The sequence below is a fragment of the Hemiscyllium ocellatum genome, chromosome 5, assembly GCF_020745735.1.
Source record: "Hemiscyllium ocellatum isolate sHemOce1 chromosome 5, sHemOce1.pat.X.cur, whole genome shotgun sequence".
Lineage (NCBI taxonomy): Eukaryota > Metazoa > Chordata > Chondrichthyes > Orectolobiformes > Hemiscylliidae > Hemiscyllium > Hemiscyllium ocellatum.
Window position 1 is genome coordinate 32,392,951 of NC_083405.1, and position 27,810 is coordinate 32,420,760.

Here is a 27,810-nt window from a genome sequence, read left to right on the forward strand (position 1 = left end):
CCTCATAATGTTTACCCCTCAATTAAATCACTCCTCAGGCTTCTCTGCTATAAATTAAATACCCTACATGATACAATTGTTCTACACAGCTGCAATTTAAACTTTGGCAATATTCCTGTAAATGCCCTCAAATTCTCTATAGAAATTACATTCTTCCTGTGATCAGAAATATAAACAACTGTAGCTGTTCCTCATGAAGGGCTTTTGCCTGAAATGTCGATTTTCCTGCTCCTTGGATGCTGTCTGACCTGCTGTGCTTTTCCAGCAACACGCTAATCTTGACTCTGATCTCCAGCATCTGCCTAACTTTAGGTGTGGCCTAACCAGTGCCTCTAAAAGGTTCCAACTATGCATTCCTGTTTTCATAATCAATAGCTCACTTGATGAAGGAAATAATTCCATTTGTCTTCTATTCTATCTTATCAACATGTCCTTCTGTGACCTGTGAGCATGCACTCTAGGTCTTACTTTCTCATTGTTGCTCAGTATCTTCCAGGTTTATTGTAAATTCCCATGCTTTGTTTGCCTTCTAAAAAAGCATAATACAGCTTGAATGCTATTTGGCACTTTTCCTTCCACTCAAATTATGATATAATCCGGCAGTTGATAATCATTCTGTTCATTATGAGCTACCCAGTTAATTTTGTGTCATGCGAAAATTTCTCAAATATGCAAATCTAAATAATTAATATATGCCTTAGACAACAAGGGGCTCAACAGTGGGCCCTGTGGAACATCAATGGAAATTATTTTCCACTTGCAAAAACATCAGTCAACCATAACACTCTGTTTCTCATTTTAGTAGCGAGTCCCAGAACGGAGGCCAATGTAAGGAAGGTGTCCCGGAGCGGAGGCCAGTGTAGGGAAGCAAGTCCCGGAGTGGAGGCCAGCACAAGGAAGTGAGTCCTGGAATGGAGGCCGGCACAGGGAAGTGAGTCCTAGAGGACACTTACCTTGGAGTAGCTGAGAGCTGGTGCGGAGTGGACTGGACGCTTGGAGCGAAACAGGGATGGTTGCTAGACTGGGGTCTGGTGCAGGCAGTCAGACCATAAGACACAGGAGCAGAAATTAGGCCATTCAGCCCATTGAGTCTATTCCACTATTCAATCCTGGCTGATAAGTTTCTCAACCCCATTCTCCTGCCTTCTTCCCGTAACCCTTGATCTCCTTAATGCTCAAGAATCTATCTCAGTCTTAAGTATACTCAATGACATGGCCTCCACAGCCTTCTGTGGCAATGAATTCCATGGATTCACCAATCCTTGGCTGAAGAAGTTTCTTCTTACCTCTGTTCTAAAAGGTCTTCCCTTTACTCTAAGGCTTGCCCTCAGCTCCAAGTCTCTCCTACTAATGGAAACATCTTCCCAGTATCCAGTCTGTGCAGGTCATTCAGTATTCTGTAAGTTTCAAATAGATCCCCCCACATCCTTCTAAACTCCATTGAGTATAGACCCAAACTCCAGAAACGTGCCTCATTTGTTAAGCTTTTCATTCCTGGGACCACTCTCGTAAAGCTCCCCTGAACACACTCCTGGGCCAGTACATCCTTCCTAGATATGGGGTCCAAAACTGCACACGAGCCTCACAGATCCTCAGAAGTACATCCTTGCTTCTGTATTCAACTCCTATCAAAATAAATGCCTACATTATATTTGCCTTCCTAACTACTGACTCAACCCACAACTTTGACAGAATCCTGGACTAGAACTCCCAAGTCTCACTGCACTTCAGACTTCTAAATTTTCTCCCCAATTAGAAAATAGTCCATGCTTCTATTCTTCTTATCAAAATGCACAACCTCACACTTGCCCCACATTGTATTCCCCACATTGCCAAGTCTTTACCCACTCTCCTAACTTTTCCAAATTCTTCTGCAGCTTCCCTCCTCCTCAATACTACCTGCCCCTCTACCTATCTTTGCATTGTCTACAAACTTACCCAGAATGCCCTCAGTTAATTCATCTATATCATTAATGTATGAAGTGAAAAGTTATGGTGCTAACACTGAGCCTTGTAGAATACCACTTGTCACTGGCTGCCATCGTGATAAAGACCCTTTTATCTCCACTTTCAGCTTTCTGCTATCCATGCTAGCACCTTGCGGCTAACACCATGGGCCCTTATCTTACTCAACAGCCACCTGTACAAAAGGCCTTCTTGAAGTCCAGGTCGATAACATCCATTGACCCTCCTTGGTCTAACCTACTCATTACCTCCTCAAAGAATTCGAGCAGATTTGTTATTCATGACCTCCCCTTGGTGAAACCATGCTGACTTTGCCCTATTTTACTGTACACTTCCATGTATTCAGAAATCTCATCCTTCACAATGGACTTCAAAATCTCAGGTTAGGATAATCAGCCTGTAATTTTCTGTCTTTTGCCTTACTCCCTTTTTAAACAGGGGTGTCACTTTAGTGTTTTCCAGTTCTCTGGGACCCTCCCTGACTCTAGTGATTCCTGAAAGACGATCACTACTAACACCTCCACTATCTCTTCAGCTATCTCCTTTAGAACACTGGGGTGTAATCCATCTGGTCCAGGTGATTTATCCACCTTCAGGCCTTTCAGTTTTTTGAGCACCTTCTCCTTGGTGGCAGCCACCATACTCTTGAATTTTTGGGATATTACTTGTGACTTCCACCATGAAGATTGACGTGAAATAATTATTCAGTTCCTCAGCCATTCTTTATTCCCCACTACTACCTCCCTAGTATCATTTTTCAGCAATGCAATGGCCACCTTTGCCTCCCATTTGCCTTTTATATATCTAAAGAAACTCTAACAGTCTTCCTTTATATTACTGGCTAGCTTACCCTCATATTTAATGTTCTCCCTCCATTCTTTTTTATGTTGCCCTCTGTTGGTCTTTGTAAGCTTCCCAATCCTCTGGTTTCCCACTGCCTTTTGCCACATTATATGCTTTCTCTTTTGCTTTAATGCTGTCCTTGGTATCTTCAGACAGCCACAATTGCTTCATCCTCCCTGTACCATGCTTCCTTTCTGTAGGGATGAACTTTTGCTGTATCTCCTGAACTACTCCAAGAAACTCCAGCCATTGGCTGTTCCATGTCTTTCCTGCTAGGCTTGTCTCCTAATCAATTCTGCCCAGCTCCTCTTTCATGCCTCTGTAATTGCCTTTACTCAGCTGTAATACGATTACATCTGATTTGATCTTCTCCCTCTCAAATTGCAGAGTATATTCAAAAGATATTCCCATCACTGCCTCTGAAGGGTTCCTTCATCTTCAGCTCCCTTATCAAATCTGCCTCATTGCACAACACTGAATGCAGTATTGCCTATTCCCTAGTGGGTTCCACCACAAGCTGCCCCAAAAAGCCATCTCTTGGACATGCCATAAATTTCTTTTCTTGCAATCCACCTGCATATTGAAATCCCCCATCATCACTGTTGCTCTGTCTTTCTTATACACCTTTTCTACCTCCGGGTGTATCTTGTGCCCCAGCTCCTGATTACTGTTTGGAGGCATGTATCTAAGTCCAACTATGTTTTTTTTGTTTTATGTTTGCGGTTCCTCAACTCTACACACACAGATTCTACCCATCTGACCCTCCTTCATTTCTTACTGTTGGTTTAATTTCATTTCTTACTAATAAGGCAACCATCCCCTCTGCCCACCTGCCTATCTATTCAATAAGATGTATATCCTTGGATATTCAGCTCCCAATCCTGATCCTCTTGCATCCATGTCTCCATGATGCCCACCACACCATACTTGCCAATTTTGATCTGTGCCACAAGCTCATTTACCTTATGCTTAATATGGCATGCATTCAGATATAACACCTTCAGTCCTATATTAACCATCCTCTTCTCATTGCCATTCATTTGTCCAGCTTGAAGTTTGTTTGTTAACCCTTTCTAAATACTCTGTCCTATTTGTGTCTGTGCTGGAGACTTTAAAAGCCTCTGCTGACTTCTTCTTCCCTGTAATTTAATTCATATTTTTTCACCTCTACAGATGTTAACCTGCTGCGTTGGTCCCCACTGTGGAAGTTTTACCCTTCCCTTCACTCCCACTTTCAAGTTTAAAGTCCTGTTGACTAGTCTATTTACCCTTTTCGCTCGAACATTGGTCCCAGCTCGGTTCAAGTGGAGACCTTCCCAGCAGTACAGATCCCTCCTGTTTCAACATTGATGCCAGTGCCCCATGAAAAGGAACTCTTTTTTCCCCACATTACTCTTTTAGCCATATGTTTACTTCCCTTATTCTTGTGTCTCTGTGCCAATTTGCACATGACTCAGGCAGTAATCCAGAGATGATACCCCTTGAGGATCTGTTCTTTAATTTGGTTTCTTAGCTTCTGATAATCCCTGAACAGATCTTCTTTCCTAGTCTTGCCTATGTTGTTTGTTCTGATATGGACCATAACAACTGGATCCTCCCCCTTCCCTCTTCAATGTCCTTTCAAGCCGGTCAGAGATATCTATTACCCTGGAACTGAATAGGCAACACACCAAGGAGCAACTACCTCGTACCTGTTGGACAAGGCAAGAGTTGAGGCTCCTCTGTTCCTGACTGCAGGATCCCTCTGTCTGCCTTGCTTGCAGTCACAACCTGCTGCCCAGCCACTGACCAAATTTGAAGTCCTTAATCTACCAGGTATGACTGTCTCCTAAAACAAAGTGTCTACGTAGTTCTCCCCCTCCCGGATGGGCTGCAATGTTTGGAGCTCGGATTTCTGCTCATCAACTCTGAGGCAGAGTTCATTAAGCAACCAGCACTGGCTGCAGGTGGGGCCATTGCAGTTCACAATGGGATTATCCAGTTCCCACATCATACAGCCACAAAATATCACCTGCCCAGCCATTTCTACTTAGTTAATTACTTTATTAGTTTGTATATTAAATATGTATAAGTATCATAATATATATTTATATACATTATGATACTTCTTTGCTGAGTTCTCTTTCAAATTTAGTGCAGATTTCCTTACAGCCAAACATGTCACAGCCTTGTTGTGATGTCAATCCAATTTTCTTTGCAGCTACAGTGCCTAGAGCTCCATTAGTTTTAAAGATTGCCTTGCTCTGCTGCTCCACCTTCTGACAGCTTCTCACCAATTAGGCTGCGATGCCTGAGCTCTGGTACTCTTATACTCACCGCTACTGCTGCTCCACTTTCTGACAGCTTCCCACCAACTATTGGAAACTACTTCTCAACATCCACTTTGTCAAGATCTCCCCTCATCTTTCTAAACTCTAATGAATAAATAGCTTATCTGTGTAAGTCAACTCCTTCATCTCAAGAATCTGCCCAGTGAATCTCTTTGAACTGCTTCAAATGCCAACATATCCTTTCTTAAATACAGAGAGACAAAACTGTACACAATGCTCCAGGAACAACAACGCCAACAAGGTTTCCCATTTTTAGATTCCACAAATAATGCCAAACTTCCATTTGCATTTTTAATCACTTGTTGTACCTGCATGTTAACTTTTTTTTTGTTTCATGTACAAGAACACCTACACTGCATTGCTTTTGGAGTATCTCATTTTTTGATTAATATTCTGTCTTTTGACTCTTCTTTGAGTGACCTCACACTTTCCTGTATTAAACTTCATCTGCTAATATTTTGCCCACTCATTCAATCTATCTCTATCTCCATACAAATTCCTTATGTCTTCAGCACAACATATCCTCCCAGCTATTTTTATATCACCACCAAATTTGGATGCATTACACATTGTTCCCCCTCCTCAAAGTCATTTATGTAATTAACTGAGACTCCAAAATTCTTGTGGCTAGTTGTTTCTTTCCAACCTGAAAAAGACCTATGTTTCTTCATTGTCTGATTTCTGTGTGTTAACCAATCCTCAACTTGTGCCAATGCATTACCCTTGTGAGTGCCAATATTGTGCAAAACTTTTTAGGTGACACCTTATCAAATGCCTTTTGAAAATCCAAATACACTACATCTACCAGTTCCCCTTTATCAATTCTATTCATTATATACTTGAAGAACTTGAGCAAATTTGGCAAATATGATTTTACTTTCACCAAACCATATTAACTCTTTTTGATTGTGTTAAATGTTTCAAAATGTCCAGCTAATTTTCTTTAATAATGGATTATTTCATTTTCCCAATGACAGATGTTAGGCTAACTGGCCTATGCATTCCTGCTGTCTCTCTCTCTTCTTGATCAGGGGCTTTACATTAGCAGTTTTACAATCCACTCGAACCTTCCCAGAATCCAGTGAATGCTGGAATATTTCCCTTGAATTCATGGCATCAGATAATGTAATTACATTAGGGAGGATTTCTGCTACCCCAATATTAATTGGGATAATCATAGTATAAAGGGTTTAGAGGAGGAAAATTTCTTGAAATATATACAGGAGATCTTTTTTAATATCAGTGTGTAGATGTTTCTATGAGTGGCAGTGCAGTGGTAGATCCAGTTCTGAGGAATGAAGCCAGACTGGTGTTCAAGGTGACAATGGGAGCAGTATTTTGGTGATAGCAACCACGACACTGTATATATTAAGTTTGATCTGGAAAAGGAGAAAGATCCAAAGGAATCGGTAGGACTCACCATTGTTTGTGATGTTCACAAATGATGCAGCTGAGAATGGAAGATGTACACTAAGTAAGTTTGCAGATAATATAACAATTGGCCAGGTGGTTGACAGTGAGGAGAAAGGTGTTGGGTTACAGGAAGATATATCAGATAGGCAGATCAGTGACAGATGGAATTTAATCGTGATAAAAAATGAGGTGATGCACTTTGGAAGAGGTAACAAGACAGAGCACCCAAGGAATGGCAAGACACTAGAAGCACAGAGGGACAGTGGGATCTTGGGCTGCTTGTCTACAGATCCCTGAACGAGGTAGGGCAGGTTAATATGGTGTTTAAGTCAGCATATGAGATACTTGCCTTCAGCAATCATGACACAGACTGTAAGAGCAAGGAGCTCATGTTGAAGCTGTACAGACTTTGGTTAGGGCACAGCTGGAGTACTGTGTGTAGTTCTAGTCACCACACTATAGGAAGGAGGTGACTGCATTAGAGGGGGTGCAAAGAAGACTCACCAGGATGTTGCCTGGAATGAAGCATTTCTGCTATGAAGAAAGGCTGGATAAGCTCAGGTTGTTTTCTTTGGAGCAGAGAAAGTTCAGGAGGAACCTTATGGAGATGTTTAAGATTAGTGCAGCATGGACAGGATGAATAGAAAGCAGCTCTTCCCTCAGTTGATGGGGCAATAACACGGGAGTAATTTTAAAGTAAATAGCAGGAGACCTAGAGGGCATTTGAGGAAAACCTTTATCACCCAGAGGTTAGTGGAGTGCAGAATGCACTGCCTAGGAGGGTAGTTGAGGCAGGAAACCTCGCAATCTTTAAAAAAATACTTGATGAGCACTTGGAGTGTCATAACATTCAAGACTATGAGCCTAGTGAAGGAAAGTGAGACTGGATAGGTGGTAATACATTTTTGGCAGTGCAGACCTGATGGGCTGAAGGGCCTCTTCTGTATTGTATGATTATATGACCCTGGCAACTTGCCTGCCTGTGGTTCAATTTGTTTGTCAAACACTTTGTCCCTTGTGACAGAAACTGTTTCAAAATCTTTCCTCCTATTAGTACCTTGATTATTATTACCTTTGCAATGCTTATAGTGCCTTCTATCATGAAGGTCAATGCACAATATTGATTTAAATTCTATGATATCTCAATGTTCCCTTTTATTAATTACACAGTTGCATTTTCCAAGTGTTCACACTTACATTATCTACTCTTTGGGTGTTACATATCCATAGAATTTTTCACTGTCTATTTTTACAATTCTTGACAATTTACTTTCATCATCAATTTCTTGTCTCTTTATTAGTGTTTTAGTCATCTGATGCAGGTTCCTGAAATACTCCCATTCCTCTGGCCTACCACTCATTTGCCCTGCTTTGTACCCCTTAGTTTTTCATTGAATACTCACCTTGACAATCTTTGTTAACCATAGGTAGTTCATCCTTCTCATACAATCCTTCTTTTTGACCAAAACAAATTTTTGCTGAGCATTGTGAAATACTTGCTTAAACATCTGTCAGTGCTAATTGAATGACATTCTACTTAATCTATTTCCCAGCCCAATTTTGAAAAATACAGTGAATGCTGGAGAAATTCAACAGGTCTGCAAAACAGTCATACCGGATTTGAAACATTCACTCTGTTTCTCTCTGCATGGATGCTACCAGACCTGCTGAGTTTCTCCAGCATTCTCTGTTTGTTTCCAATTTCCAGCATTTGCAATATTTAACTTTTATTGAACACAGTTCCTTCATACATATACGATGGCCCTTACTTAGGCTGAGGACAATTGTTAAGGCCCGAATTGCTCTCCTTCAAACTGAACATAAAATTCTACTGTGTTATGATTGTCACTCCTTAGAGGATCCTTAACTATGATATTTCTTACTAATCCTACCTCATCATTCATTACTTGATTTAAAATAGCCTGTTCCTAGATAGCTTCTGCTAGTTCTGCTTTAAAAAGCAATCTCTGTTCTGAAAAAGAGTCCCTGAACTTGAAACATTGATTCTGCTTTCTCTCCACAGATATTGCCAGGCCTGCTGAATTTCTCCTGCAATTTATATTTTTGTTTCAGATTTATAGCCCCCACAGTTCTTTGTCATATTTTAGCTGGCCCTGCACCTTAACGATGGAAATGGCAGACCTGTTGGTCACCATGCAAAACATGAGTGGGAGCACATGTTCAGACTGAAGACCAAATTTATGATGATTTAAATTAGATCGCAAGATTTACGTAGTTTGGCTAGAAGGAAAATTCTTCAATGTGTTCCACATCATGAAAACCAATTTTGGGTTTATAAGTTATCTGGATGGTAAAGGAACATGGAAGCAAGCCATCAAATATTCTGTAAATTGCTTTGAACTTGTTTGTGAAAAATGAAGTAATCGCTGACAGGGCACAGGAAAATATAACTTTAGAGAGGAATTTTCTGCCATTTCACAGCTTGAATGAAAAAAACCTTTTCTGCAGTTTCGTAACACATGGCTCACCAATGCTTGCTCACCACACATTCATAGGAAAGGGATCTGTTTTTTGCAAACAAAAAGAATATGTTCACATTTTGACCCTTAACTGAATTAACTGACAAATTGGAGTCTTGCATTTCCCCATTGCTTTCTTCATGATAATACCTTGGCCAGAGCAAAGACGTGCCAACTAACCATACTCTATAAATTGTTGTGAGCATTTAAATTTGGCATTCTTCTTTTTATCCTAATGAGTACAAGGCAAAACATTTCGACAATATTTAATATTTCACAATATCTGACTACCAAGGCCAGGTTTTTCTACTTCTTGAGGAATTGATTTGTATTTTTTCAGGATGAAAGAGTTGACACTGTTTTTACCTTCTACATAGTTGTAGATTATTTTTTAGCTACCATGCAGGTAAAATCAGCAGCTTCTCTCACACATAATCTCCTTCTCTCAAGCTTCACAAAACAATATTGGAGGAAGTATCCACTGAAAATATTTTGTTGCTCTTCTCAATGTCTTGGCTTGTTTTCAACTGTCTAAGCTAGCAGAAAATATTTTTGAAAGAAGTGCTGCAATCCCTACAGAGACTGATAACTTTTTGAAAGAAAAGAATCCCCAGGGAAAAAGCAATTAAACCTTTCAAGCAGGCTTAACTGCAAACTATTGGGGAGGAATGGAAAGTAGGATAATATTAAAATTACTCACTAATTCCATTGAATCTAATTCTACATTGTAAAAATCAATGGTTCACCAGTCTATGCATCTAATCTCTTAGTTCTTGGTATGGTGTCCATTTCCGTTTGGTTCTAAAGGTTTTCAAGTGAGGTTTTAATGCATTGTTTCACAGGATGTGGGTGTCATTGCCAAAGATTTATTGTTTGTCCTAATTACTTTGAGAAGTTGGTGGTATATATCCAACAACCACAACTCTCTTTATGTTATGTTTGATCCAACCAGTGAAGATCTTACCCTGATTCTAATTGACCCCAGTTTCTTACAGCTTCTTGATGCCACACACAGTCAAATTGTGCCTTGATTTCAACGGTACTCACTCTCACCTCACCTCTGGAATCCTGCTTTTTTGTCTATGTTCAGACCATTGTTTTAGTGATGTCAGGAGTTGAATGGCCCTCGTGGAACTGAAACTGAGTAGGTTATTCATGAATAGCTTTATACCACTCAACAACAAATTCCATCACTTTGCTGACAATCAAGTGTAGATGAACGGAACAGTGATTAGCTAGGTTGATTCTGACTTTTTATTGTTTTCACAGGAGGAGAGGAGGCAACCTGGAGTCAGCGGCCTACTGACATTAACACTGGACTGTTAATCCAGAGACCTAGGCAATGTTCTGAGGACCAAGGCTTGAATTCTGCCATGACAGATGGTGCAAGTTCAATTCAATTTTAAAAATCTGGAATTAAGAGTCAGTTTGTACAGGGGAGTCAGTGTCATGGTGGGGAAGTGTGCTGGGGAGTGAGCATGATGTGTGGGAGAGTGTCAGATTGTTGGAAAAATTCATCTAGTTCGCTAATGTTCTTTGGGGAAGGAAACTGCCATCCTTACCTGGTCTGGCCTCCATATGGCTCCCAACCCACGGCAATGTGGTTGACTGTTAACTGGCCTCAAGGCAATTAAAGATGGGCAATAAATGTTGGCCTGGCCAACCACGACCTCATCCCATGAATGAATGAAAAAAAAAGACATACCTGGGCTTGGTGTTCTAGCTAAACTGCAAAGATTGGTTAAATAAACAGTTGGTTCAGGAGCAGTCTTCAGTACTATTGTTGATATGTTGTGAAAATGCCTTCAGCTATTTCAACTGAATATGATTTGGCTGAAGACTATCATCTGTGATGCAGGGGAGTTCAGGAGAAGTAGATCATCCACTTGGCATTTGTGGTTAAAGATATCTGCAAATGCCTGAACATTGTCTTCAGTCCTTGTCACTGAAGGCTTGAGTTCATCAATCATGGAGTTTTAGGAAATATGTGGAGCCTTTTCCTCTTTGTAGCTGTTTAATTATCCATCACCACTCATGATTAAATGTGGCAGGATTGCAGTTTTCCTGCTAATCTGTTGGTTGTGGGATTGCTTAACTCTATCACATGCTTCTTTCAATGCTGTTTTGCAAGTAGTTATGTGTTGTACTTCATTTAGTTGACACCTCATTTTTAGGCATGGTTGGTTTTGCTCCTGGAGTGCCCTATCCAAGTCTTCATTGAACCAGGGTATATTCCTCATCTTGATGGTAATGGTAGAGTATGGTTATATTGGACCATGTGGTTAATTTGTGGTTGAACACAAAATTCTGCTGCTGTTGATGGCCCAGAAATATCTACTGTTGAAATGCTGGACCTGTTCAAAATCTATCCCATTTAGTATGGTGGGACTATTACACATGATGGAAGATACCTTCAATGTGAAGAAAGGATTTTGTCTCCACAAGGACAGTATGGTGCCATTCCTACAAATACTGGCATTTATTGCAGGTAGTCGAGTGAGAATAAAGGTCAAGTTCATTTCCAGTTTCCTCACAACCTGCTGCAGATCCAATCTAGTAGCTATATACTTTATGATTCAATTACCTGACTTTGCTAGCCCATTACTTGATTAGTCTATTCCAGTGCCATAATGTAACTGAACAGGTTGATTTTAGGATACTTGTGATACAGTGATACTGTCCCTACCTCTAAGCCATACCTTAATCTTACCACTACCTCCAAATATTACCTCTATCTTTAAGTGATTAACTTGCACTTCTCCAAGGTGTGTAATGACATCTCTAAACAGGTTGATTAATAATATCTATAACTGTGCGTCAGTATCTCCTTGAACTTTATACAGTGAAGCATTAACATATCAATGTTCTGCAGTCTATTTTACCCCATAACTGATTAACTCCCAGCCAGAGGTATTTTACCTTGACAGCTCAGATGGCACATTCTGAGTCTCTCTTCAGAACTAAGTCTTGACAACACCTTTGCTTCTTCCAATGCACTTTTATACCACCGCCTGGCTTTCTTTACATTTTCTGCCTGTCAACATAAAGGATTCATTAGAATAATGTCAACTTTGTTTTGAAGTATTTTAGCAACAGGAAGTGCTGGATTGTTTAATTACAAAGAAACATAGATATTAGAGAGGCTCAACTAAACAACAAAAAAAACTGATTCCAAGTGGAAACAAGTGAAGCAAGATAGGCTGTGAGGAAGGATTGGAGAGCCACAGTTTTGAAAGATAACAGGTAAAATGGGATCTTTGAGGTATAGAAAATAGAAAAAAAATTTGAATAGATTTCTATAACCAAGAGAGTTTAAAAACAAAAGAGCATATTCTCATTAAAAGTAAATTAAGGCAAAACTGAGGAAGAACATTTTTGCATGTTGAATAATTTTGGCAGGTCATAGGATCCAAAGCATAAGATCATTCAAAATACAAATGGATGCTGTACTAGGAAGGACAGCATTCAAGAGGAATAGTCATGAGGCAAATAGATTTGCTGAATTCTTAATTTGTCTTATGTTCTTTGTTTCTTCCTGAACAACAGAATCTAATTTAACAATTAAGATCAGAAAATCCAAGGAATGATCCACCAGTGATCTCTGGTGCATGTTGAGGCATTTGCGGTCATAGAGTCATAGAGATGTACAGCATGGAAACAGACCCTTCAGTCCAACTCGTCCATGCCGACCAGATATCCCAACCCAAGCTAGTCCCACCTACCACCACCTGACCCATATCCCTCCAAACCAGTCATCGTCAGCATTCGAGATGATCAGCTTCCTCAGAGGTTCTCTTCAATGCACTTCTATCCATGATCATCTTCTGCCATCTTTTACCATTTTTCCCTCAATTTCTTCCACTACTGTTGAAATATTCTGCTTGAACAATGGGCTTCATTTTAGCGCTAATTACAAATTAATAACAATTTTAAACTGCTCATTCCCTAGACATCTCTCGAATACTTTTTGCAGTGAGGTCCTTGATTATTTCTCAAATTTGACTTGTAAATTTCTGGACTTCTCTGGACATCTTGGAACTGGATGACACTATATGGCATTGTTAATGCTTAGGGTGGGAAAGGGGTCTGAGTAACATCGGTAATGATGAGATATGTGGCAGAATTGGACAAGAATTGCTTTCACAATTGGCATGATGAGATTCTTATGAAGCAGTGGTGAAATGCCAGAGGTTTACAAAATCATGAGGGGCATGGATAGGATAAACAGACAAAGTCTTTTCCCTGGAGTTGGGAAGTCTAGAACTAGAGGGCATAGGTTTAGGGTAAGAGGGGAAAGATATAAAAGAGACCTGAGGGGCAACTTTTTTCATGTGAGATGCTGTGTATGGAATGAGCTGCCAGACAAAGTGGTGGAAGTTAGTACAATTGCAACATTTAGGAGGCATTTGGATGGGTATATGAATAGGAAGGGTTTGGAGGGATATGGGCCGGGTGCTGGCAGGTGGGATTAGATTGGGTTGGGATATCTGGTCGGCATGGACAGGTTGGACCGTGCTGTACTCCTCTATGATTCTATGACAGGGATTAATGCTTAATAAATGCCTTAATATGAGCCACAACTCCACCTCTTTAGTATTCAACTGCCCATTTTAGCAACTCACTGAACAAGCTCAGGAAAACTCAACAAAGAAACCAGAAACAAAGTCAAAAAGTGTGGTGGTGGAAAAGCACAGCTGGTTAGTCAGCATTCAAGGAGCAGCAGAGTAGACGTTGGGAGAATAAGCTCTTCATCAGGAAAGTAAGAGGGTGTCCAAGGGGGCTGAGAGATAAATGGGAGGGGTGTGGGGCTGAGGGGGCAAGGTCGCTGGGAATGTGGTAGATAGATGAAGGTTGGGCTGATGGTGATAGGTCGGAGTGAAGGGTGGAGCAGATAGTTGGGAAGGAAGATGGACATGTAGGACAGTTCAAGAGGACAGTGCTGAGTTGGAGGGTTGGATCTGGGATAAGGTGGGGAAAAGGAAGATCAGGAAACTGGTGAAATTGACATTGATCCCAGATAGTTGCAGGGTCCCAAGATGGAAGATGAGGTGTTCTTCCTCCAGGCATCAAGTGGCTGGAATGTGGTGGTGAAGGAGGCCCAGGACTCGCATGTCCTTAGCAGACTGGGAGGGGGAGTTGAAGTGTTTGGTGGTGGGTTGATTGGTGTGTGTATCCCAGAGATATTCTCTGAAATATCCCGCAAGTTGGTGTCCTGTCTCCCCAAAATAAAGGAGACCACATTGAAAGCAATGGACACAGTAGGTGAGGTGTTTGGAGTTGCAGGAAAATCTCTGCTGGATATGGAAGGATCCTTTAAGGCCTTGAATAGAGTTGAGGGGGAAGGTGTGGGTACAGGTTTTATATCTCTTGCAGTGGCAAGGGAAGGTGCCAGGAGTGGAGGGTGGATTGGTCAGGGTGTGTACCTAATGAGAGAGTTGCGGAGAAAATGGTCTCTGCAGAATACAGAAATGGTCTCTGGGGTGGGAACAGAAATATATCTCTGATGGTGGCATCTGAATGTAGGTGGCAGAAATGGTAGAGAATGATGCATTGTATCCATAGGTTGGTGGGGTGGAAGATGAGGGCCAGGGGGTTCTGTCCTTGTTGTGATTGGAAGGGTGGGGTTCAAGGGCAGAGACGCAGGAAGTGGAGGAGATGCATTGGAGGGCATTGTTGACAGCGTGGGAGGGGAAATTGCGGTCCTTGAAGTAAGAGACCATCTGGGATCTTCTGGAGTGGAATTGGTCATCCTGGGAGTAGATGTGGTGGAGACAGAGGAATTAGGAGTAAGGGATAGTGTTTTTACAGGAGGAGGGTGGGAGGAGGTGTAGTCCAGGTAGTTATGAGAGTCAATGGGTTTGAAGTAGATGTCTGTGTTGAGACTTGAATTTTCCAAGTCAATTTGGATATGTGTTTTGGCCAGCATTCTAGATCTTAGCCCATTATTTCTACTTTTTTGGAATAAAATAATCAAACATACTTAGGGCAGACAGCCCACATGCAGCATTGTATTAAAAATCAAAATTTCAAAGGAAACTTACAAACTTTAATCTCGGTATCAGTTTGAGGGTTGATAATACACCCCAGCTCCTGCAGTGCCCGTTGGTTTCAGAGTGCCCATTATTTCTCTTGGCACTTCTATCTTTGTGTTCTGTTTGCCACTCTTCTTCTCCTTCCACAGATTCTGCTCAACAGCACTCATGTCTCTTTTCATTAACCTTTTCTTAGGTATGCTGCTTCCCAGATCTCTACCTCAAACCTTCAACAGCACTTGTTCTTTCTTCTCCTATTGCTGTCCCAGGCTTGACTCCCTCTTAGATAAGCCTACTTATTTCTAATCCTAGTCTGAGCTCTCCCCTGACAAGTAGGCCCCAGGTTTAATCCCGTGATCCACCACACCCTCTCCCCAAAGTCCCCACCTCCTTTGGGAGTGGCAATCGCCTGGTGAAACACAAAACTGTGATCATCCTTCAGGATAACAGCATTCCAGCCTCCACCACTGCCATTGTGTGAATACCATTGCTGTGACCTTTCAGTCAGCCAGTTTAGACTGCTGCCACTTGTGCCAAGGTGATGCAGTATAAAGCTGGGCTATTTAGCTCCAACAAAACCTGAGTGCATTATGCAGGAATATCTCCATGCCCCTCAAGTGAAAGTAAGCAGCCTACTACCAACCATATTGCTTGCTTGGAGTGGTACATTGGAGCATCAGGACAAGCAAAGTCAGGATCAAGATGTGCACTAAGGGAACACAAAATGATGAATAGATTATTTATGCTGTATTAGTGGGTGTCATTTGGAGATGAAATTATAGGTTTTGGTTGGGGGTCTTTATTAAAGAATTTGGCCAAATGGATGGTATGATGGGAATATCCCATATTGTGAACTGGGAGATGGTGGTCATGGGATATTCTCCTAAGGGCTAAGTCATCTCAGACAGCTCTACAATATGAAAGGATCTGAGCTGCCTTCTTCCTGTCTCCTCTACTTCTTTTTTCTTGATGACTTCTCACTGGTTAGTGGCTATGGCTGTGTTCTCACAAAGGCAGGATTGCAACAATCACAGCAGACCATCATGAATCTGGGAAACATGCTCCATCTGATTCATCTAGGCAGCACAACCATCGGTTGAGAACAGCAACATTCTATCTGCAATGTTCCTGGCAGATGCTTGACTTTCAATTTAAGCCCACGATCCTTGCATGTTTGTATGGTAGAATAGACTCATTAGCCGAATGAAGTCCTTTTCTCTTTTTGGAGGTTCGCAGACAGCAAAAAACACGAACTGCCTCAAGGTATTGTCATAGATGTTATGACAAAAGTCGATAAAATTATTGACAAAATACAACATGCATGATTACATTCCATTGAACACTGATGGACTAGCAGGACTTGCTATTCCCATATCTCTGTGTGATGACATGAAGATTCATAGAGCCACATGCAAGAGTGGGAATTTTATTATTCCTACAAATGCATGCTCATCATCCTTTTCGCTGCTTAGAGAAAACATAATGAATCTCATCATATATTGAGACTAAACCATATCCTGGATACAGTGTGCGAATGACATACTTAGCAATTTTATCATGTCAGCCGCTTCTCCGTGAAATGATCAATCTTGTAGAGATGAATATGAACTTAACAGCCACTGGCAGTGCTCTCCTTGTCCTGAGTGAGGCTGCAAGCCCTTTTGCAGAAAGCACAGTTCTATTCCTACATTCTTGTCTAACCTGAACTGCCTCAATCATTATTCATGAATGAAATAAAGGCGGAAGAAGTGCTCCCTGAAATTTCATGGTGTAGAATCTTCTATGGAGAGTGCTCCTCTCCTTTCCTCTTAAAGAACCTCTACACCCTTCATTCTGTTCGTTCAATGGTAAGTTGCAGACCCAGGATCCTTTCATATGCAGTCCCATATATCTTGCAGACTTCATGTGTATAGGTAACCAAATCGTTGTGGTTCTGCTCGCCGAGCTGGAAGTTTTTGCTGCAAACGTTTCGTTCGCTGGCTAGGGAACATCATCAGTGGTGTTGGAGCTTCGTGTGAAGCACTGCTTTGATGTTTCTTCCGGTATTTATATTGGTTTGTTCTTGCCGCTTCCGGGTGTCATTGACACCCAGAAGCGGCAAGAACAAACCAATATAAATACCGGAAGAAACATCAAAGCAGCGCTTCACACGAGGTTCCAACAGCACTGATGATGTTCCCTAGCCAGGGAACGAAACGTTTGCAGCAAAAACTTCCAGCTCGGCGAGCAGAACCACAACAACGGATACCCGAGCTACAAATCTTCAATCAGATTTTAGGTAACCAAATCCTCCAGCACCAAATCACCAAAAGACTTCCCAAGAAGAAGCTATCATGCTTCCAAATATTAACTTAATAGAAGCCAAAGTCACCTCACCTTCATATTCCAATCCCTTAAATAGCACCGGTGATGGGACTCCGACCGTTAAGTTCTTGATTCTTAAGGAAATTAAGGATTGTAGGGAGAAGCCAGGAGAATGGGGTTGTGAAATATATCATACATGATCAAGTGGTGGAACAGACGTGATGGGCCAGATGGCCTAATTCTACTTTTTTTTATTTAATCTATTTTTCTAAGTAACCTGTTCAGAGATGTTACTATACACCTCTGGAGCAGGTGGGACTAGAACCCAGGCTTCTGGTCCAAGAGTAGGGACATTACCATGGCACCACATAAATACCCCAATTCTGCCCCTATGCTTTTTGAATCAACCTGTTCAGAGATGTTAATGCACACCTGAGGAGCAGGTAGGACTTGAACATATGCCTCTTATTCCAGGTGTAGGGGCAATACCACTGTACCACTAGAGGTGGTACTTATCTGTAACCTTTTCTGTGCCACAAGACAACCCACCCCTCCCAATTTATTTTGTTTATGAGGGCCCAATAATGCCCTTCATTTTTTTGTTTCCCCAGATCACCTGCAATTTTACATGCATTTTTTAAAAATATATTTACACATAGTGAGACAACAAAAAATTTGAAAATATTTTATTATTTTTTTCCAGCACCAGGAAAACACCCATATGGCCAAATGTATTTTAACAAGGAGAAAGTGAGGACTGCAGATGCTGGAGATCCGAGCTGAAAATGTGTTGCTGGAAAAGCACAGCAGGTCAGGCAGCATCCAAGGAGCAGGAGAATCGACGTTTCGGGCATGAGCCCTTCTTCAGGAATGAGGAGAGTGTGCCATACAGGCTAAGATAAAAGGTAGGGAGGAGGGACTTGGGGGAGGGGTGTTGGAAATGTGATAGGTGGAAGGAGGTCAAGGTGAGGGTGTTAGGCCGGAGTGGGGGTGGGGGCGGAGAGGTCAGGCAGGTTAGGAAGGTGGTGCTGAGTTCGAGGGTTGGGACTGAGACAAGGTGGGGGGAGGGGAAATGAGGAAACTGGAGAAATCTGAGTTCATCCCTTGTGGTTGGAGGGTTCCTCGGCGGAAGATGAGGCGCTCTTCCTCCAGCCGTCGTATTGCTATGGTCTGGCGATGGAGGGGTCCAAGGTCCTGCATGTCTTTGGTGGGGTTGGAGGGGGAGTTGAAGTGTTGAGCCACTAGGTAGTTGGGTTGGTTGGTCTGGGTGTCCCAGAGGTGTTCTCTGAAACGTTCCGCATGTCGGAACCTTTTTCCTCCTTCCACCTATTGCATTTCTAACGCCCCTCCCCCAAGTCCCTCCTCACTACCTTTTATCTGAGCCTGCTTGGCACATTCCTGAAGAAGGGCTCATGCCCGAAATGTCGATTCTCCTGCTCCTTGAATGCTGCCTGACCTGCTGCGCTTTTCCAGCAACACATTTTCAGCTCTATATTTTAACAAGCACAACCTGTTAAAGGCAGTGCTGGCCTGGGACCCTTAAACCTCTCAACAAATGCTGCGGATCAGTTGAGAATTGCTATTAGCAAATGTGTAAAACTGACCGACTTGATCCAAGTTTTTATAATGTACATCAAAACACCTGGATTAGCAGCCATTTTATGATGTTGGGGAGTTTATATAATACTACCCAATTTTGCAGTAATGATCCAGTTGAGGTCATAAAGGGGAACCGCCGCTATTACTTATATCCCTTCGAATTCCAGATTACACCACCATATGCATAGATGTTGGACAGCAAAAGCACATAACAAAATACTTGACTGGTGTTTCCTGAATAATGATATCTTAAATAGATCTGAAATTGTAACAACCACTCCTATCTTATTTTCTCTCAATTCCACTCTCCCTCATTCCCAACCTCCACCTTGTTATTGTGCTCTCCTGTTCTCATGCTGGCGTGCTGGCTTTCCCTCCCTTGTGCTCTCTGTCTCAATCTGGAATAAAGTGGTGCTGGAAAAGCACAGCAGTTCAGGCAGCATCCGAGGAGCAGGAAAATCAACATTTTGGGCAAAGAATCAGGCACTCTGCCTGTATTCCTGACGAAGGGCTTTTCCCCAAAATGTTGATTTTCCTGCTCCTCGGATGCTGCCTGAACTGCTGTGCTTTTCCAGCACCACTCTATTCCGGAATCTAATTTCCAGCAATTGCAGTCATTGTTTTTACCTCTCTGTCTCAATCTCCCTTTCACATGAACTCTTGTAATCTCTCATTTTCTTTCTTTGTTTGTTCTTCATTGTCTCTTATCTTCTTCTCAATGAACCAAGCATGAAGATTGAAGGCAAAGGCAGAAATGCTTCAGACTCCTTAGTTTTGGAGATTGCTAGCACTATTTTATGCATGGCAGCATTTATCTTGTCCCACATTTGGTGACAAACACCCTAGGCATTTTGATTGTTAGAACAAGGTGATTGTGAGGACAATACTTGGGGAATGAATTGACATGGGTAGTGTAGGGCAAAATATGAGGACTTTGACATTATTGGCTCTCAGCTGAAGATTATATGAATCTGTATCTCACAGATCATGATTTGAAAGAAACATGTTTGGAACCAATCACTTCTATGTGAAGGTACTGTGATAAATTATATGCAGCACTTGCCAGGTAAAGTGGAAGAATCTATAGTTATCACATGTGGCATATTCAGAGATGACAACACAGATGTACAAGAGCCAATTATGCCTGGTTCTGTACTTTCAAATTTACATTAGGAATATAGTAACCTTTTGTGAAAACCTCCATGCTTCTTTTGTTCAAAATGAATGCATGGGAATATTCTTTATTATTCATGATATCCTAAATTTCAGGTAATAGCTCTGGAAATTGAAAAGCGCGCTTCCTCAACCTGTCTCTTCTGAAATGGCATTTTCACCTTTTCACAAGTAAACACTGTAACATCCAGTTTTCCTCAGTGAACATTGGCATTACCAAATATTCTGACATAATTGTCATGCATTTGGAGTTAGTGCTTTCTAAACTGCTTGCACAATTTGTCTGAAATATGAACACAAAACAGCTTGCATAACAAACAAAAACCATAAATATAAGTCTGTTTGGCAAAGATCAATACTACGGAAATTCTGCTGAACATAGTAATAAATTGCAGAATTTTTCCATGTTCCTGGAACACATTCATTATGTCTAACACTTGTTTTTCATTTTGAAAGACGCAAGTTGAATTATGTTTATCTATTTTGATTAACTAAAACACTGGATTCAGAGAATATTATAAAAATTTAAATTGACATCTGACGAGGCCAAATATATTCACGGTAAGTTAGTCTCTTAGAACACGACAATGTTACCCATTTAAAATCAAATTGCATACCAATTCTCCTGTGCAATAGGTTTCGACATATTGCACTTCAACCCAACTTGTGGCATGTGGCTTTCCCAAGAATTCTACGTGATACTGTTCTACAAAGCCATCCTCATCATATGTCACATATTGTCCAGTAAAACCATCTGGACAAAGAATGGAAGGCCAGCTAAAAAAAAATGAAAATAATACTTTAATAAAATAGAATCCATAAGTTCAACTCTAAGTTGTAGTCCTGTACTATTACTGTAGTGTCATAGAGTCATAGAGATGTACAGCATGGAAACAGACCCTTCAGTCCAACCCGTCCATGCCGACCAGATATCCCAACCCAATCTAGTCCCACCTGCCTGCACCTGGCCCATATCTCTCCAAACCCTTCCTATTCATATACCCATCCAAATGTCTCTTGAATGTTGAAATTGTATCAGCCTCCACCACTTCCTCATTCCATACACGTATCACCCTCTGAGTGAAAAAGTTGCCCCTTAGGTCTCTTTTATATCTTCCCCCCTCACTCTAAACCTATGCCCTCTAGTTCTGGACTCCCCGACACCAGGGAAAAGACTTTGTCTATTTATCCTATCTATGCCCCCTCGTAATTTTGTACACCTTTATAAAGTCAGCCTCCGACGCCCCAGCCTGTTCGGCCTCTCCCTGTAACTCAAATCCTCCAACCCTGCCAATATCCTTGTAAATCTTTTCTGAACCTTTCCAAGTTTTGCAACATCTCTCCGATAGGAAGGAGACCAGAATTGCATGCAATACTCCAACAGTGGCCGAACCAATGTCCCGTACAGCCGCAACATGACCTCCCAACTCCTGTACTCAATACTCCAACCAATAAAGGAAAGCATACCAAACGCCTTCTTCACCATCCTATCTACCTGCGACTCCACTTTCAAGGAGCTATGACCTGCACTCCAAGATCTCTTTGTTCAGCAACACTCCCTTGGGCCTTACCATTAAGTGTATAAGTCCTGCTAAGATTTGCATTCCCAAAATGCAGCACCTCGCATTTATCTGAATTAAACTCCAATCTGCCTCTTCACAGCCCATTGGCCCATCTGGTCCAGATTCTGTTGTAATCTGAGGTAACCCTCTTCGCTGTCCACTACACCTCCAATTTTGGTGTCATCTGTAAACTTACTAACTGTACCTCTTATGTTCGCATCCAAATCATTTATGTAAATGACAAAAAGTAGAGGACCCAGCACCGATCCTTGTGGCACTCCACTGGTCACAGTCCTCCAGTCTGAAAAACAACCCTCCACCACCATCCTCTGTCTTCTACCTTTGAGCCAGTTCTGTATCCAAATGGCTAGTTCTCCCTGTATTCCATGAGATCTAGCCTTCCTAATCAATCTCCCACAGGGAACCTTGTTGAACGCCTTACTGAAGTCCATATAGATCACATCTACTGCTATGTCCTAATCAATCTTCTTTGTTACTTCTTCAAAAAATTCAGTGTATGGAATATAAATATTTAGAAACCAATGGTGGTTCTGGATCACTTCCAAAAATAAACCAGCTTGCTGATAATACTTGATTCCCTCAAACTAGAAATTGCATTTAATACTTGAGTCATAAACCTAATATTAATTGTCAGACATTCAGCTTAAACTCAACACTTAGTGGTACAGTAGAACAATATTCCTTTATATATGGCATGTTTTAATTTAATAATATTATGTACTTGAGTTATGCTCTTCCTCATTCTCCTAACATACCTCATTCCTCCACATACAATTAAAAAGCTAACATCCAAATGGGGAAAATTTCATGTGACATTGTACTTTTAAGAGATCTGCAATAGGCATGAATCAGTTTGTAATGCAATCATTGCCCATCTCCAAAAGTACATTGTACTTAATTTTGATAAAAGACCAAAACTGAGAAAACCATACAAGAAACTAAATATTTCAGACAATACACTCATGACAGCTAGAGAGAAAATTTTGCATGTGTTGAGTGAACTGTATTCAAGGAATAAACAAGCGAACATTTATAGCAATAACCTAACAACACTCCTCCTTCATTTAAATTGTATGCAGAAATACATTTGCAATATACGATGTTAAGTGAGTTATAACTGACACCAGTTTGCAGCAGCAAAGTCAAAGCATTTGTCAGTTTAATCTCAAATTAAGACAAAAAATGTTGTAAAAAGATGCAAATTACTTTTCAGAGTCTGTTTACATCATGCAGATTATTCTGTCTCAGTAGAATAGTTATTTTAGTTGATGCTTTTTTAAATAATTAAGTAGAAGTAAATTAGTGTTAAATTGAAAGCAAACTAACATGATAAATATTCGCTACAACTTACAAAGATGTTATATGCTGCATAGGGAAAGGTTTATGGCTGAAACATTGTCACTTTCAATAATAATCATGGGAAATAAGTGAGTGGGAGGAAATTCCATATGGTAACATTAAGGATACATCATGAAGGAAAACGTTGAAGTAGAAAATGATAATGTTATGAATGCAATAAACTAAGGTATCTTGCAATGACATTAAAAACTATCCACTCTCTGAAGCTGTTGTGTAAATTTGCAATCCTTAAATTGTTAGCATGTATGGCTATACAGCAATAGATTAACAAATAACTAGATGTTTTGAGAACTGTGTAACTCCAAAATTGTAAGAATGCGTTGCAAAATTAATGTAGCACAACATAACTGCATGATGCACATTAAATTGCTGACACTGTAGGTTTGATTAAATGTAGGCAATGGGGTCTTGCTCCCTGGTTAACGAGAGACCCCCACTTTGCCTCCCTGAGGGAAGGATCACTGATTTAAGTGTCTCTTGTTGTCAGGTGCTGCCCTTGCATGCAACCAGAGATGCAGAGAAACATCAAAACCTCAGACCTGCTGGCCAATCAGAGGCCAAGGCCAGAAACTGGTGCACTGCAGACAGTGCCACTGTGAAACCAATAGGAAATGCCAGTTATATGGCCACCAAAGGCTTCAGATCAATGAGTGACCTAGGTGACAGGTGATTGAGAAGGTTGCAAAATAGGAACTCAATAAGAGAAGAAATTAGCAGCAATGGCAGGTGTTGGCACTCCGCAAGTCAACCTTTCCCCTCACTCTTTCCTGATATCAAGCAGGCACTAAGTGCCTTTGAGTGAGGGCCCCATCTCTGAAGGCATACAAGCAACTGCAACAAGGTTTGCTTTTCTGAGATACAATTGCACCAGATTGCTGCACCTGACACAACCAATTTTAAAAAAGCATGCAATTTCCTTCAAAGGTAAGGACATAGTAGAGGAGGAGAGAAAACTGAGGGGGAGAAAACCCCAAGGCAGCTGTTTACCTCAAACTCAATTGTCTCTGCATCCTCTCCTACTTACGGTGGAACCTTCTCGGTGTAGGATGACTTTAGCAGTCACTTAAGTGCCTACCAGAAGCCTACCAAATGACCCAGATGTTAAATATGGTCACTTCACCTTAAAGGGTGAACAAGAAAACAGACTGCCTGATGGCACAATCAGTTTTTTCATCAGGCCAAAGATAGCCTGCTGTTGAGCTCCCAACCTGTACCGCACGGTGGCTTAGTGGTTGGCACTGCTTTCTCACAGTTCCAGGAACCTGGTTTGATTCCACCCTCAAGCAACTGTCTGTGTGAAGTTTGAACATTCTCTCCATGTCTGCATGGGATTCCGCCAGATGTTCAGGTTTTCTCCCACAGTCCAAAAGGTTAGATTGATTGGCCACGCTAAATTACCCATACTGTCCATAGATGTATAGGTTAGGTGCATTAGCCATGGGAAATGCAGGAGTAGGGGAGTGGGTCTGGGTGGGGAGGGTCACTGTGGACCTGTTGGGCCAAATGGCCTGTTTCCATACTGTAAGGATTGTCCAGATCTAGATACTCCCATCCAATTAAGCATCCTGCAGCCTCCAAACCTGCCTCAGGCATTAAGTTACATCCAGTGTTGGGATTTATGATACTATTTTGTGAAGCACAAAGTACACTGCATTAAAATTTGGCAGCCATACTGTACTGCTGTTAATTTAAGCATCAAATGAAATTTGATGAGATGAAATGTTGCAAACAATCCTTAGGCTGTCCTGAAATAAGAAGGAAGGAAGAACTGACTGATACCTTTGTGGCAGATAGCAAAGCTCTTCAACAGTGAAGAGATTGACTTGACAGACAGGAGTACAGACACATTTGGTAGCATAATAGCAAGTGAAGGCAGTCTGACTCGAGTGTTAGTTGGCAGTTCAGTGATTGGTGATCTTTGATTTTCTATAATCTTAAATTTCAAAATTATGATTGTCCATTAAATATCATCTAAAATGCTAAATGCCATTACCTAATAAATGTCACTTGAAGAATTTTCCTTTCCAAATAAAAAGATTTTTGATTGCTATATTGTGCACTTTGGATAGAAGACTGAATACTGAATGAAAAGAAAACAATGACCTCATTTAAATTCTATATATGCATAAACAAACTCTCCTCCTTCTATAGGAGAACAATCATGCCTATGATAAAGATGTTTCAGAACTTGCATAACGGACACTCAGCATAGTGTCTTGGCAATTCTTCATTCAGTAATTATTTGGCACTTGTTCAGCAGTTGTATGGCAGGGAATTTAGTCTTTAAAATTCAAATTTTTATCTCAATAGAACCCATGGACTAACTATTACTTTCTTGATGAAGGGCTTTTGCCTGACACATCGATTTTCCTGCTCCTCAGATGCTGCCTGACCTGATGTGCTTTTCCAGTACCACTCTAATCTAGACTCTGATGTCCAGCATCTGCAGTCCTCACTTTTACCTGCGACTGTTCATGAATTATGAAACATTAGCATACTCGCCAATTTTTGCTGCAACATTCAGTTGTGTATCATCTCAAAGTTGAGCTTGCCATAATCTTTAGGATGGCTCATCTTGCATTGGCCCTCCTCTTCATCTAGTTCGCATCTGTGGCCCCAAGAAGTTGTTAACATGTGACGGTAGCAAAATCCTAGTAAACCACTTTGATATGTGTGTCAAACTAGATAACAGTAGCTATCAAGTCTCTTATCATTGGATTTGTCTACCCTGACTTATGCGAAGCGTGATTCTGGTGGACGGAGAGGATAACATCGATCTAAATCCAGTGGAGACACCGGCAGGCCAGCATTATATTGTGGAAAGTGTACTGCTTGATAAGAAGCCATTATGTCCACTCATTATCTCTAGATCCATCTCCAGCTATCAGGACTTATCTTGCTACTGGACCAAGATAGGTCAGGAAAACAGTGTGAAGTTGTTGACAAAAAATCTTCTACATTGCAATCCAATTCCTACACAAATCATACTTAGCATATCTTGTCCAGCCTTCAAATGAAGATGACCATCATTTAGAGTGTTTGACAGGGTTCGAGTGGATATATTGGTGAGTATAAGGCTGATTTGTGCATGGTCATTTCTTCTGAAAATAAGACAGCATATAACTGAAGTCTGATTGAGTTGCTGACTTGGGATTCTTTTTCTCCTTGCATAGTATTGCTATGACTCTACAAAATCCATTTAATGCTCTGGCTAATGCCTGCTTAAAATCTCACAAGGTGAATATACATTCGGAAGCAGGAAGGAGCCATCACTCATACCAATAAAATGGATCATTGTCAACCTATAGGTTCACTGCTGAATGATTTCTACTAACTGTTGCTGAGTTAGTTGAAATGTTTGAAGGTTTATTTTGTTACTTAAAGTTAGTAAAATCTTTAGGATTAGTGAAGCATATGGTGAAAATCTTGACTTTCAATGCTTCTGCATAATCATTATTTCTTATCATAGATGGTGGGATTTTATTCCTGTTGGACTGTAGCATGACAGGAAAATGAGTGGAGAATGCAAGGAGGCCAAGGCACTCTGAAGAGGGAAGAGGAAGAAACTCGATTCTGCATCAATCCAATGACTGGGTTATGTTACCGCAAAGGTTTCACCTTCTCAACCTTACCCCTTGCCTGAGGAATGCTAATCCCCAGATTAGAGCTGAAAATGTGTTGCTGGAAAGGTGCAGCAGGCCAGGCAGCATCCAAGGAGCATGAGCCCTTCTTCAGGAATGAGGAGAGTGTGCCAAGCAGGCTAAAATAAAAGGTAGGGAGGAGGGACTTGGGGGAGGGGCATTGGAAATGCGATAGGTGGAAGGAAGTTAAGGTGAGGGTGATAGGCCAGAGTGGAGGTGGGGGTGGAGAGGTCAGGAAGAAGATTGCAGGTTAGGAAGGTGGTGCTGAGTTCGAGGGTTGGGACTGAGACAAGGTGGGGGGAGGGGCATCTGCAGTCCTCACTTTCTCCTAATCCCCAGATTAAACCATCACCACTTGTCTCTCTCTAATGCAGCCTATGACCTGCTAGGATCATGGTAACTTTCGCTTTAACCAATCTGAACTATCACAAGAAACTATAGGTGACTACTGGCCAGCAAGACCTATCTATTGACCACCAGGATCATGACTGTTGTGCAAAGCATATTCATATATCCAACATTCATACAATGACAGCCATATAAAATCTCATTGAGCAGATATTTGGAGTGCTTGAGCAAAAGACTGTTGTTATCATGTGAGGTTTTAAAGAACGATTGGTGTACACTACGAAAGATCTGTAGCTAGATTCTTAGGACTTTTTAATGTAATTCTTTACTTAAAATATACAGGCTATGAAAATTCTAATGAAATGCAAGGTTTAACCTGTTGCTCATCTCTTCAAGGTTTTCAATCATCATGTGACCATGATATCATCATTGAGATCCATCCTAGTTATGCGCTCAAGAATTAACCCTTTACCCTACAGCTACAACTACATCGACCACCTTGCAGGAACTACGCAGAACTCTCCAGGTCACCTGTAGCAATTCATTATAATCCTCTGTACACTGTACAACTTCACAATCAATGAACACACAGCCCATGTCAATAGGTAGATTGTTTGGGACAGGAATGCAATAGTGTACTTATGTGCTTACTGGCTTGCCATAATCATGGGACCTCTACCATAAGGCATCCATTATAGACCCAGTTTAATTAAGACACAGTATATGTAAAACTGTTGTTC

At 41.2% G+C, this 27,810-nt stretch overlaps 1 protein-coding gene across 1 annotated transcript in view; it reads right to left on the minus strand.

The window, feature by feature from the left end:
- The window catches only part of LOC132815926 (zinc finger CW-type PWWP domain protein 2-like), a 138,416-nt gene that overhangs the window by 59,917 nt on the left and 50,689 nt on the right, over positions 1 to 27,810 (minus strand). Inside the window, exons 3-4 of the mRNA XM_060825300.1 lie at positions 20,757 to 20,916; positions 11,951 to 12,065 (exon numbers count right to left, since the gene is read on the minus strand). Coding sequence (XP_060681283.1) covers positions 11,951 to 12,065; positions 20,757 to 20,916 — 275 coding nt within the window. The remainder of the gene's footprint in view (positions 1 to 11,950; positions 12,066 to 20,756; positions 20,917 to 27,810) is intronic.